The sequence below is a fragment of the Monodon monoceros genome, unplaced genomic scaffold, assembly GCF_005190385.1.
Source record: "Monodon monoceros isolate NGI ecotype Baffin Bay Population unplaced genomic scaffold, NGI_Narwhal_1 Super_Scaffold_21, whole genome shotgun sequence".
NCBI classification, from domain to species: Eukaryota; Metazoa; Chordata; class Mammalia; order Artiodactyla; family Monodontidae; genus Monodon; species Monodon monoceros.
In genome coordinates, this window is record NW_021703778.1 from 114,828,766 (window position 1) to 114,843,111 (window position 14,346).

The 14,346-nt window shown below is 38.3% G+C and overlaps 1 protein-coding gene across 4 annotated transcripts; it reads right to left on the reverse strand.

Moving 5' to 3' along the window:
• TRAPPC6B (trafficking protein particle complex 6B) lies at positions 1–14,183 on the reverse strand. Of its 4 annotated transcripts, none has more exons than XM_029239124.1 (6): positions 10,923–11,278; positions 5,641–5,708; positions 4,783–4,900; positions 3,751–3,834; positions 1,927–2,020; positions 1–1,187 (listed from the first exon to the last, which is right to left on the reverse strand). In XM_029239124.1, the coding sequence occupies exons 1-6, from the start codon at positions 11,001–11,003 to the stop codon at positions 1,156–1,158; spliced, it is 477 nt and encodes a 158-aa protein (XP_029094957.1). In that variant the 5' UTR covers positions 11,004–11,278; the 3' UTR covers positions 1–1,155. The 4 variants fall into 4 exon arrangements, with proteins under 4 accessions (XP_029094957.1, XP_029094958.1, XP_029094959.1 ...); XM_029239125.1 differs by lacking the exons at positions 1–1,187; positions 10,923–11,278 and adding exons at positions 13,076–13,170; positions 14,151–14,183 and having other exon boundaries at positions 1,199–2,020; XM_029239126.1 differs by lacking the exons at positions 1–1,187; positions 10,923–11,278 and adding an exon at positions 13,076–13,186 and having other exon boundaries at positions 1,199–2,020.
• Between the last annotated feature and the right edge of the window lie 163 nt (positions 14,184–14,346).

Consider the following 14,346-nt stretch of genomic DNA (forward strand, 5'->3'; position numbering starts at 1 on the left):
GATTTAACAATATAAGTAATTTATTATCTCACATAACAAAAAGTCCAGAGGTGAAGCAATTCCAGGATTGGTTAATTCAGAAGCACAATTCAGGTACTTTCTGTGTACCCTGCTATCCTCAGTATGATAGCTTTCATCTCCATGCTTGTCCCTTTCATGGTCATCAGATGGGAGAGGAGGTGAGAGATACACTAGATGAGCACTGACCCCAACCCACTGAGAAGATATGGTCCCATGAATGTTGGTGTGACTAATCCAATAATCCACCCCTATGCCCTTGGGGAAGATTAAATAAGGGGGAAAAAAGATAAAGATGTTAGAATCTTCACCAGCACTTCCACACATGGAGAGAGAAACTGAAAGTCAAGACTGATAACAGGAAGTATAAAAATGCCTTCCTCAAATACCTAATATTCTTTGGCCCTGGAGTCACTGAATTCACATCTATATCTCACTTTATCTAGATCTATATTTCACTTCATTACATTAATGGAGCTCTCAAGAACTGAATTCTATTAAAGTGAAATAAAGTTTTTAAGCAATTTAGGCAGTTAAATATGATATATATATCATACACAACACACACACAATGTATATAATGAAATCCTTATACAAGCATAAAGATTCTTAATAGAAATAAATTATAAGCAATAAAATAATAATTAAGTTTAAATTTTAATGTACTCTTTGCTTTTTTTAAATAACTAAAACAAATTCATAAAACAAAACCAAAATTTGGTCATTCTTACCGAAAAGATTCTGATTGGTACATACTTTCTTTATGCTAATTTACCAAACCCTGAGTTTTATTTCTTCATCTCTGGTTAAATACATATCACTCTAAGCAAATAAGAATGTTTAAATAAGGGTCCTGCATTGTTGTTTACTTATTTGAAATTAGGTTTTCATTCTGAATAGTTTCAGTAAAGTGTATGTTACAGTAGAATATCTCTTTACCTGTTTTAAGGTCTGTGTTAAATTGATAAAATACACCCTTACTCCTGCTTAAGAGTGCATCTTTCATTATATAAGTTAGCAAATAGCTTATATCAATACAAATGTCCAACAATGTAATTAAATCATTGCTGCTTGAAATACTTTATACAGGAATAATTTCTCTCTTTACACTATTGAAGCCTTGCATTTCAGTAGTTTCTATAGCTTCTGTATCATCACTTGAAATTTACCTAAAAAAAAAAACATGAAAAATCATTCTTTGATTTTAGGTACAAGGAAAACAGGCCTGAACATCAGTTTCCTGCTTCATTTAGTAAGTAGTTTCAATCAAGAAACTTGCTATATCAAACAACTTTTCACACTCTTCACAATATTTGATAAAGTCAATTTCGTTTTTATCAGATGATTATCTGGTTTGTGAATGACTGCTTTTGTTTCTCTGTGATTCCTACATTTTAGGTATTTCATTGCTAATTATTGTGAATAGAAAGGAAATACAGTGATGCTCAAAGCCAATTTTATGCTTGGTTGGTAGCTCTGGTGGAAAGATATTTGGAAAGGAGTTTAGCAATAAAAGACTAGTTGGCTTTATTTAGCTTTATATAATAGATATTTTCTAGAAAACTGTTTAAAAAAATTTTCAACACTATAAGGAAAGTTGCTATCTTAAAAGAATACTGCAGAAAATTGTCCTTTAAGAGTTAAGAATCATTCCTTAAGTTGTCTTATAAATTTGGATTTCCTTAGCACATTTTCTTAAATCACTATTATGAATTAAAAAATCATTGACTATGAATATAAGTATGCTACATGTTACTACATTAAATGTTAAAATTTGATAAAAGTAAAATGAAATGGTTTTAGCATTTTAAATGTTCTCTAAGTAACAAAAACAAGAAACAAACAAAAAACACCAGACCTGAAAAATAATTGCTAAAAACATTTGTAAGAAATGTGAATTCAACTTACAGGCAGGCATTGAAGATACTTCAGCTGTTACAATACTTTTTATCCCCAAGTTTGATAAGCCACCTCTGATTAAGCCACATGTAAATGCTAAGTACTAAAAAGAAAAAAAATTGTAAAATATATTAAGGATTTACTAAGATAGTAAAGCTATTGATAAATGATAGTTAAACCTTGATATTAATAAGTCATTGCTGTTTAAGGAAGGGTTGTGGAAGAATTTTTCAAATCATTGAAAATCATGATTGTGACAAAACCAAGCTGGAAACCCGTTAGAATTAGTTCCAGAGGCAGCAGAGGTGATTTGTGTCTACCTTCAGTGCTGCCTGAAGGGTTCTAAATAGACCCTCCTTGTGGAGTGATTTGGGCTTTCTGGCTGCTTTAACCTCCCATGGTTCTTTTTAATTTTGGCTACACCATGTTGCTCGGCTTAAGGGATCACAGTTCCCGACCAGGGATTGAACCTGGGCCATAGCAGTGAAAGCCCCGAATCCTAACCACTAGACCACGAGGGAACTCCTGCTCCCATGGTTCTTGCCTGTTTTCTGAGCCTTCCCATCAGTTCTGTAAGCTAACTAATTATTATTCCATTCAATCAAAATTGGTTTCTGCTTTCTACAACCAAGAATCCTGACTTGTTCAAGACTTATAGCCTGCCAAAACAAAGACTTACCTAGTTTAAAATATCAAAGTGCGAATGTTGAGAAACCCTGTCATATGGAAACAAGGAAGGGAAATGGGACTATGCCACAGCAGAGACAGCCAGGACAAAAATGAGAACCAAAAATCAAATAATCCAAGAAATTTTTTATTATCTACATTTTGCATGATATTCAACAACACTACTATGTATCTATGAATAATATAGAATATTATTATTTTATAATTAATATAAATAAATGGGTACTGATAAGTAATCAGATATGGAGTCATGAAATTGTAAGCTGGGAGAGAACCTAGAGATTCTTTATAATATAGGTATTATTATAATCAATTTTATTAATAAGGATACTAAGGAAGGTCCAGAGGGGTTATGTAACTTACCCAATGTCACAAACCTATAAGTTGTGGAGTTAGCTTAAAATATAGATTTATTTGGTCCCAAGTGCATACTCTTTCCACTACACCAAACTGCCTTTGTGTTAGATAATTTAGATATGGACAGATTTTACAGATAAACAGCAGCTTACACATACTGCCCAAGGTATTTTATAAGTACCGCATAGTAACCGATTGCGCCACTGGAGCTATGCTTGCCCAAGATATTTTAACCACTTCAAAGGAACCATTACATTAAAACTTGTCAGCTTTTCTTTAATACATCTGGTCTATTTATTGATTCCTACCTGAGACTGAAAAAAAATACATGAAACCCAGAAACACAGATATACTTAACACAAAACATGTATTCTTAGAAACAAATGTTAATTATATTTAAAACATTTTTTAAATTTACTGATGGAGATTGTAAATATGAACTCTGAGGTGAATAATTCTGCATAGCTAATACCAGTTTTTTTAAGCTTGAGTATCTTTTCTGATGTATCCATACTGTATTCGAGAATCTACCATTAATCTACATTTTTAATGGCATTTAAACTATAGTGTTTCTTTAATTGGTCATCATAAGCCTACTTAGCTACAGGTTAATGTTAGTTGTTTCAATATAATGAACACCTGCTGTTTCATTGAAAGTGTTTAAACAAAAGGAACAATTTAAAAACATATTTTGAATTCAAAAGTCTGTTGTGATTGGCATTGTACTTTTCCCTATGGTTCTACTTTTTTCATAATAAAAAAACCCCGATCTTCTATTCCATTAAATACCTTTGATGCATGTTCTAAATACTGTTTTCCTGCAGACATTTGAGTAAGCAGGCGAAATTTGTTGTCCTGAAGTACGTAGATGCCCTGTTCCAAAAATAGAAAAACATCCAAAGTCAATGTAATCTGTACTCTTCCCTTCAAAACAATTTAAGAAATATTTAAAGTTATTAAAACTCACCTTTCTGTTGGTCAAAATTTCTTTATATGAAGAAGTTTTGCAATGTTCAAGCTGAAGAGTTCAGCATTTTATAACACTAATATTTATTGAATGCTTTAAGATACTGAAGATACAAAGATACCTAAGACAGTTCCTGTCCTTAAAGAACACAGTCTAGTGCGAAAGAATCAGAAATACATGTCCGGGTGAAATTAGCAGCTATATGTTATTAACTCATACCTAGAAAGCCAAAAATCATAGTCACTTCTTCCTATTAGCATTTCAGGTACTTATAAGCTAAGGTTGATACTGTTATCTGAAAAAATGAATTCTATTGGTAGCTACAAGATACATTATTTTCATTTTTATACCTTATTAAAATGCCAAATATACTCCAAGTATTTCCTTGAGTTTTATAAAATCTATTTTATGCATGATTTTCCATGCAACCTATTTTTATTTTAACAAAATATTTTAAGAATAAGAAATATGACAGCAACTAAACAGGCAAGAGTTATTTAAGAGTTAAATATGCTCTCTAAATTAGCCTTCAGAAAAATGTGATATATTTCTGGTTCTGCATATTATAAGTAATAATAATGAAATAATAAAACCTTTATCATTCTGATATCTGATACTTTTTAAAACTTAAAATTTAATTGAGGGAAAGGGACAGCTATAACTACTGATAATTGTCTCTTGGTCTTTATTCACTATACCCCATTAGAGAAAAAAAGTAATGATGTATTAATACCATGTAAGAGAAGCATTCCAAAGTTGACGAGAAATTAAGCTTTACATAATAAGTAAATCACTAAAATACATTTATATTAAGTTAAAGGACTTAAAAAATAGGCCTTAATTTATCTAAATACCTGATGATTTGTCCTTAGATTGTCGATTTGTTTCTTGAATACTGTAGTCCAAAAATCTTTACAGATGAACTTCATGATATCTAACTCATCCTTGAACCTTGCAGTATCTTTTGTAAACCTAAAAAGATCAACTAGAAGTAATACAGTCCTTTTCCTCCAAAGAAAGCAGGAGGGGCAGATTATTAACTAATTTTCAAATGCCACAACAGCACTGAACATTTACTGACAGTCATAAAGTGATAAGCACCAAGTAAAGTAGATCCCATCTCAATGGATTCACATTCTGTTATATAATTTGGGGGCTAAAATTAGTCTAAAGGTGTATTAGTCTAACAGTACGCAGCAATTTTAGGTACAATTAGCACATTAAGAAAAAGCTGAGCATAATCATGGTATTGTTATATAAAATATAATCAGAGTTCAACTATTTCAGATAGTGAGAAAGGAATACTAAAAAAAATTGATCTATAAATTGAAAGATTATTACATGCATAAACAGAGACTCTAAGGTATGCATTTAAACAAAATTCCATTTAGGTTAAAGAACATATTAGATCTTAAGTAGGAAAGGCAGTAAGATTTTAGATGGTTGTTTCAGCATACCAAAGTTTTCAGGAAAAAAGTCTAAAACATAGAAGATACATATTTTCTTCAAATATTAAAACATGAAAGTTGGATAACTGAGTTAAAATAGCATCAGACCTAAAAAGAAATTTCAATCTGTGAATTAAAGAACAGAGAATAAATAAAGTTTGGGAATTAAAATTAAATTGTCTCAAGTTTTATTCAGTCTTTTGAAATGGATCATCTTTGTTCATAACCTACCTGGAAGAAAATTTTCAAATCCATACTGCTCACCTTTCTATCAATCCTTGTCCCACTCGAAACCCCATGTTTTCCAGCTTAGTTATACAGCGTCCATTTTCCTATTTAAAAACAGTTTTGAATAAATTTAGAATGCTAGAATGTAAATATTTATACTTTTTTCACTGAAACATTGTAAGAAAAAGTGAATTACAACTCATACTTGAATTTTCTTAGTACTAATCATTTTCATAAGGCAATAGGATAAACAGGAAACTGTTATTACTTTTCAGAAATGCCAAAGCCCCTTCCCAATTACTCTTCTCACCTTCCCTGGCTTTTTCCATTTTCAACTCCTCTTCTCTCCTCAGTTATAAAACTGAGGTCATGGTATCGCTTTTGACTTTTCTGTCAGTCATTCCCTTTGTGCCTTCACTAAGTTCTATCGTCCCTTGCTTCAAAATGTCTGTTAGAGTCATCCAAGCTTTCCATTTCTCAGTATGTCTTAGTTGATGACCCCACCTTCCTATGCCTGGAATCATGCAATTGCTTCACTCTTCCTTTGACAATCTCATCCACTCTTAAGGCTTTAAATACCACGCCTAAGTCGAAGACTCAAAATTCTCTGGATGAACTACAAAGCCCTATACAATCCAGACTCCTGTGCCTCTCTGGCCTCAACCTTCTACTCTTCTTCACTCACTCCATCCAGCTCCACTGATCTCCTTGCTGTTCTCAATCATGCCAGGCAGGCTCCAATCTCAGCGCTCTTGCATAGGCAGCTCTTCCTCCAGACATTCACATGACCAACTCACTCACTTTAAGTCTTCACTCACATGTCACCATCTCAATGAGGCTCATTTCAACGTTTTAAAATACAGTATCATTCCACTTCAGAAACTTTCTATCCTTGTAATTCTCAAATTGTGTCCCAAGACTAGCAACATCAGCATCACATGGGAACTTGTCAAAACTGCAAATTCTGTAATCCCACCCCCAATTTAGTGAATCAGAAACTGTAGGTGTGCGTCAGCGAGCTGTGTTTTAAGAACCCCTCCTAAAGTGATTCTGATGCTCTATCTCATTTCCCTGCTTGTCTCCAAGGAACTTCTTTCACCATTTAACCTAATGTACATTTTACTAATTTTGTATTGCTCATGTCCCTTCATCCCCACCCTCTCCTAGAATACAGCTCCAAAAGGGAAAGAATTTTTATGTATTCTGAAGCCTTTGCCTCCCGCTACCACCATAGGCCTCATTATTTGCTGAACTCTATTCTAAGGAACCATGTATGCTACTAATGGGGCTGACTATTAACCTGTATTTCTAGTACAGACTTTAGGGGACACAGCCATCCAGAGGTCCCACAGGCCCCTCAAATTAGGTGTATTCAAATGATATTATCTTAACATTCTCAGCTTGCTCTGCCTCCAAAATTCTTTAACTTCATCAATGGCACCACCATCTATCTAGTTACCACAACCAGAAAACTTCCATTTTCTTCACCTCCTTGCTCCCAGCCCTCCACACACACTGCAGTCCTGTGGAGCCTATTATCTACATGCTTTTCAAAATCCATCTTCTCTCTCCTGACTGCTTAAGTAGCTCTTAGCATTCATTTCTCTCCTGGTCTTCAGTTAGAGCCTTCCAAATGATCTTATCTCTAGTTTTTTTTCTTCCTTTGATTATCTTCTGTATTTCTGGTATAGACTTTATAAAACCCAAATCATGTTGTTTCTCTACTGGACCACTCAGCACCATTCTGTTAATTTCCACACCCGTTCCCAAACTTGCTTAGGTAGAATGAGTACCTGTAAGTCATGATGCTCTTTGTGGAACAACCCAGGAACATACTGATAAGCAGGAAATATGCTTATATGCAGACATTCTCAAATCTTAGCTATTGATCACATGAGCTTTTGAATTAAGCCCCAGGAAAAACCTTCTGATGCTGCACTTGTTCATTCACTTTGGCATCTGTGAGTGCTCACTAGTAAAGTACCAAATTTTTAAGAAAAACTTAAGAATATTTTATCCATTAACCTTAAAAAAAACACTATTCTCCATAAATTGGTAAATGTCCAATTCAGTTTTTAGACTTAATTCCTCTTCAAGCACAGTTTGAAAATCATTGATTGGGAAGGTGAGAACATTGGGATTTTTCCTTTATTTCACTTACACTTATGACTTTATGTCTAAAAAGATATATAAAAACCATTTCTGGATGATAGGATTATGTCTTTTTTACATTTTTTTACTATGAAAAATTTGAAGCACACTCGAAGTAGAGACACTAACAAACTCTCATACACCTAGACTCCAATATGGATTCTACTCATCAAGACTACCGCATAACTTGTTTTTTTTTAACATCTTTACTGGAGTATAATTCCTTTACAATGGTGTGTTAGTTTCTGCTTTATAACAAAGTCAATCAGTTATGCTTGTATCCCCATATCTCTTCCCTCTTGCATCTCCCTCCCTCCCACCCTCCCTATCCCACTCCTCTAGGTGGTCACAAAGCACCGAGCTGATCTCCCTGTGCTATGTGGCTGCTTCCCACTAGCTATCTGTCTTACATTTGGTAGTGTATATATGTCCATGCCACTCTCCCACTTTGTCCCAGCTTACCTTTCCCCCTCCCGGTAAACTCAAGTCCATTCTCTAGTAGGTCTGTCTTTATTCCCGTCTTGCCCTGTGGACTACCATATAACTTTTAAAAAATCCCTTTTGCTTATATGGACTTAAAATTTTTTCCCCACCATATACAGATTGCAATAGGAAAAGAAAGTTGTTTTTAGTTTAAATGATTTAAAACTTATGGATTTCCTTTCTCTTATAGGACTAGCACATGTCTCAGAATTATCAGTCATGATTAGAACAGCTGTTTTATTTTAGCTAATCCATTGGGGGAAAAAAGAGAGGGATTTTTAAAAAAAGTTTTCCTGGGCAAGAGTTGGAACAGGAAAAGAAAGTAGAAAGAGTAGAATGAAGAGAATTGATTGCACACATGGTGGGGTGGGGAGCAGAGGTTTTGTGATAAAAAAGGTGTGTTGGGGCTTCCCTGGTGGCGCAGTGGTTGAGAGTCCGCCTGCCGATGCAGGGGACACGGGTCCGTGCCCCAGTCCGGGAAGATCCCACGTGCCACGGAGCTGCTAGGCCCGTGAGCCATGGCCGCTGAGCCTAGGCGTCCAGAGCCTGTGCTCCGCAACGGGAGAGGCCACAACAGTGGAGAGGCCCGCGTACCGCAAAGAAAAAAAAAAAAAGGTGTGTTGCTAATTATTCTTTTGGGAAAAGGGTATAAGGAAAGCTGACTTTGCACAAACAGCAAATGTCTGCTACTCAGCACTTAGCACAGATGCAAAACATTAACTATTGCTTATGGATGATGATAAAGTCAAAAGTTTGTAACTTGGAAAAAATCTCTATTACAGATGGATCTGAATGAGAATAGAATTTGGGGGAGTTCCCTGGTGGTCCAGTGGTTCAATCCCTGGTCGGGGAATTTAAATCTCACATGCAGCAAGGCGCAGCTGGAAAAAAAAAAAGGAATAGAATTTGCTTCATTTCCAATACTCTTCCTGATGTCTTCCTACTAATATCTCCCTAAAATTAGCGTGCTGAAATCCTAACTCCCAGATAGTATTAGGAGGTAGGGCCCTTGGGAGGTGATTCTGTCATGAGGATGGAGCCCTTAAGGATAGCATTAGTGCCCTTATTATAAAAGAGACCCCAGAGAGCTAGCTAGCCCCTTCCACCATGTGAACACACAGCCAAAACACATCCATAAATGAACCAGGAGGAGGCTTCCACCAGACACTGAATCTGCTGGTGCCTTGATCTTGGACTTCTCAGCCTTCACAACTGTGAGAAATAAATTTCTGTTGTTTATAAGCCACTCAGTCTGTGGCATTCTTGTTATAGTACCCAAAACAGCCAGTATCCTTCTTATAGTTTACAAACTGACAGTACCTCTTCCTCGATGTCCTACAGGTGCCATAAATTCAACCTGTTCAAAATAATTCATTATCATCACCTCTTTCTTCTTTATTCCCTCTCCATCCAACCCAGTGGCTCAAGCTAAAAACCTGGGGATAATTTTTCAACTCTCATTCCTATACCTAATCAAGTTCTAGAGATTCTACCTCCTATCTCTCAAACTTTCTCTCCTCTTCTCGTTATCCAGATCTTCATTATCTCCTGCCTGGACTCCTCCAATAATGGGTCTTCTCACTACAAGGACCTTCCCTCTCCAGCCCAAATAATGGTTTATCTTTCTGAAATGCAAATGGAGCATGTAATTCTCCTCCTTAAAAATCCTCCACTGAGAAGGTCCATGTGTTTTAATCATACAGACCTCTTTCTAGCTTCAGCTTTCAAAACTTCTCACTCTCCACCTATTCAATCTAGTCACAGTGAAATACTCAAGCATATTTAAATGCACTGCACTTTTTCATATCTCTATGACTTTACCTTTGCCTAGGATGCTTTTCCTGCCCTCACTTTCCACCCCTCTTTATCAATAGCATTATAGAAACTAGAGCTTCTGACTTGAGCATGACTTTGTAATATTTCATTTATAAAATCCTACAACTCCATGATTCCATATCTAATTACCACCCAATACGTTAATTATTCATTGAACCCTTATTCCTCAACGACTGTTAGGCAGGGACTTTATCTTATTCATCTAATAATGTCAGGCCCACAATACACATACACGCTTAATATATTTTCTGAATGAATCAATTAGCGAATGAAGACTACCACACATTAGAAGTAACCTCCAGGAGGATGGAGCCATTGTTTGGCTCATTACTATATCCCTAGCAACTAGCTCTGACATATAATGGACACTAAATATTTTTTTAAATTATCTCATTAGCCCTCTTTCTTCGAGTTGCCTGGAGTGTTACTGAGGGTTAGGGATGGGGAGGGAGGGACAGGATTCTCAGGCTGGGAGAGGTCTGTCCAGTGGACGACTGGGAAGTGCTGGAAGTGACAGCCGAATTAAGTAAGGGTGCCAAAATCAGCAGTTAACTCTGACGCAAACCATGGTAGGGACAACACATGGAAGGGACAAAACAAAAAAATCTGTGGCGTGCCACACACAGATATGGGACTGGACAAAAAGGTATCAAATAGTAAAAGATACGAAAGAGACAAGGATGAAAGACTGAAGACAGCTGACAGGTTCTAAGGCTTAGGATACCTGAAGGTGCACCAATCTGCCTACACTTCGGGAGGCGATGAGTGGTGATGGGACGGGGGTAAAAGAAAACAGTGGAAACGAGTGTCACCGCAAAAGGACCTCAAGGGCGTGTGGCAGCACTCACCACCTCCCCCTGCTCCGCGGACTTGTACACTCCAGACACCATCTCGTTATGCAGAAGCAAAAACAACGCCTCGTCCGCCATTTCCTGCTTATCCTTCCAAGCTCCGGGTTTAGGCTCCCGTTTGGGCCGGGCTCGGGGTTCCGGCTAGCGCCTGGGCAGCTTGGGCTGAACCGCCGCCGCTCGCTCAGTCCGCAGCCCGTCCCTCGTTGCTAGGAGACCGAGGAATTCACTCAGCTTCCCGAAGGCTGATACTGGAGTGAGGGGGCCGCGGCGCGCCCACCCCCGGACCACTAAGTCCTTGGGCAAAACGATAGGGTCTGACAGCAGCGGGAACCAAACCCAGCTCCCGGAGACCCCATCCGGCCCTTGGGCGGGGGAGGCGAAAAAACAACTTCCGGTCTCCTCTACCCCGGCATTCGCCAGCTCTATGGTCATAGAGTTCCTTCCGCGGGGTGAACCGCTGACGCCGAGAGGAGGAAGGTTTCTTCCCCCTACAACATGGAAGGCGGCGGGCGGGGGAGGTGGTAAAATAAGACGGGACCTCCCGCTGCCATCTCTGTGTTAATTAGATATGTTAGAACTGACAAGAATTTCTATTAGCTTCATCAAAAGCTTCCACTTCTGCCATATGTTGCTTAATATGAAAAGCTGTAAAAAAAAAAAAAGCGAATATTGGGACTACCCTAGTAGTCCAGTGGGTAAGACTCCGCGCTCCCAATGGAGGGGTCCGGGGTACCATCCCTAGTCGGGGAACTAGATCCCCGCATGCATGCCGCAGCTAAGTCTGGATGCCGGAACTAAAGATCCCGCATGCAGAAACTAAGACCTGGTGCAGCCTAAATAAATACAATTTTTAAGTGAATAAATCGTCATTTTTCAGGCTATATACTTTAGGTATATTGAGAGATTATCCCAATCCATTTTGGATTAAGCCTGGGTGTACAAAAAGATTTAGAGTCGTTTTGGCCACCAGGAGGTTTACTGGGAGTAGGGTACAAGGGACAAGAAGGATGGAGTAAGCAAAGCACAAGGTAATTTGAATCAGAAAATACAAATTAAAGACATCAGAAATGCGACGTCACTTTGGGACGGAGTTCATATAAGAATCTATGGTGGATGTGGGACTTAACCCCTACAGACATGCGAATACATATGTTAGATCATATGCACGTCTTAAATTTGGCAAACTTTGTCTTAAACGTGATGCTTAGCCTATGATTAGATCTTTTCTTAGTAATTTACGAAGCAGATTTTTTCCCCAATTAATTCATTGCTTCCCCCGAAGTAATATGTCGAGTCTTCTCAAATTGTTAACAATAACCTCTCAACTCTTCATACCCTTTCATATCCCCTTCTAACGTTTGGATCCGTTTTTTCCATCACCTCATAAAATCAAGCATGTAAGTTTCACCTAACCCTTTGAAAAGAAACACTAATTTTGAAGAGTATTTTGCAATCTTAATCTTTTTTTCCAGCACTAAAATTTCCCATATGTGAAATCAGGTCCTTTATGTCCCAACTGCATTCTCCCTCATCACCACCATCAAGGTCAAAGATTAAGCAAAACACTGGCCACTTACCAAGGTCAATTTCTCAAACCACAGTAACATGGTGTTCTTTGCATATTCTGGAGACTAAAGGGGAAACTAATATTTATTGAGCATTACTAAATGTTGAACATGGCATCCTACTGATTATCCCCCATAAATTAGACTATCTTAAATTTCCCAGGATCTTAGTAATAGAGTCTACGGAAGTAAGAATAGATCCTACGTTTTTGGCTAACTCTAGAAGCATCTCCCATGGAAACATTGTTACACTTCGTGGTACCATTACCACATTCTCAGGTTTCATGTACTGCCTACTACACAGGATTGTAATAAGGATCAATGAGACAAAGTATGCTCACAATCAGAATCATGTAATTTTTTTTTTTTTTCCCACACCACACTGCATGCAGGATTTTAGTTCCCAGACCAGGGGTCGAACCAGAGCCCCCTGCAGTGGAAGCACGGAGTCTTAACCGCTGGACCACCAGGGAAGTCCCAGAGTCATATAATTATTTATCAACACTCATCCTTCTTATCCAGTTTTACTTTTTCTTTTTTGTATAGCACTTAACCCATTTCTACCATGCTATGTAATTTACTTACGCTTATCGTCTGTCTCCTCACTCTTCCTGCCGCCAAGCTCCTTGTGGGCAGATATCTTTACTGTACACTGACTATCCAAGGGCCTAGAATAGTGCCTGGCAAAAAGTAGGCGTTCCATAAATATTTGTTGAATGAATAAGTACATGAATGATCTTTGCTCCCTGAGGAGCCTACAGACTACATGGCAGCAGGAACCACAGTTATCTTGTTCTAGGCTTTTTTCCAGAGTCTAGCTTAACACAGTAAGAGCTTTTAAGGATTGTTGGATGAATTAAAATGGTAACTCGGATTAAATACAGTTGGCCTGCTAATGCTTGGTGCAAGGATGCCTGGCTGCAGATGGATGATGAGAACACAAGGATTATTGATAATATTGTTTCTGTGGGAAAATGCTTACTGATCTACAATTTACAAATACATTTCTGGAACAAAGCCGGTTCTCACTTTGGCAGTGCGGGTAGAGCAGAACCAGAAGGTGGACGACACACACACAGCTAACAGTAGCGCTGCTCCCCCAGACCCTATTTTAAACCAACCAGCTCTAGACCAGTGTAGAGGCTAATGCACGTCTCTTCTGTCTCACTGTCGCTTTTTTAATTGTAGTAAAGCCTTGCACATAGTCTGATCGACCGTATGATGATTCTGGGCCGGCGTGACCTGGGGACAGTTACGGTATTTCCTTATCAGTAATAACAGGCAGTTTATTCACGCTTTTGGTTTGTGGGGGATAAGGCACGTGAAATGTTTCACAGAGTATAACACAAAGCAATTGTTTGCTATTATGATGAATGACTTTTCCTCTTCCTTCACTTTTCGCTTCCCTCTGCTCATTTGAGCTTAACCTAGTCAAGAGAAGCCTGCGCCCCTCCCACTGCCTCTCTGGGCATGCGCACCAACAGAACGGCCGCACCCTGTCCTAATCAAATCATTTACCCGGGAAAAAGGGAAAAAAAGACTCGCCTGCACCCTACTCTGAGGGGAACAGATGGTAAAACTATAAGAGGCCGTCATATACAGGTTAAAAGGGCTGGAAAACTCCACTCTCCCCGCCACAAGAGCCGGCCAGCAAACTCACGTCTTGGAGAACCCAGAGACTCTCAAATCCGCCCCGACTCTGCGCTAGAAGCGGAGCCCAGCCACCCGCAGCTAATCGGGGAGGGAAGCGACCGTCTGGCGGACTTTTCATTGGCCCAGAGTCACAAAGGCTGGCAGCTTCTCCCCCTTCCGGTTGCTGAGTGGTTGAGGCCGAAATACAACTCCTATCTCCATTG

Excerpts from the sequence above, each read along its gene's own strand:
- TRAPPC6B (XM_029239123.1), bottom strand. The coding sequence starts at position 11,003 with ATGGCGGACGAGGCGTTGTTTTTGCTTCTGCATAACGAGATGGTGTCT. Across the intron at positions 3,835-4,782 it reads ATCTAAGGACAAATCATCAG|GGCATCTACGTACTTCAGGA; the intron begins GTATTTAGATAA and ends TTTTTGGAACAG. Across the intron at positions 2,021-3,750 it reads ATTTAGAACATGCATCAAAG|TACTTAGCATTTACATGTGG; the intron begins GTATTTAATGGA and ends TTTTCTTTTTAG.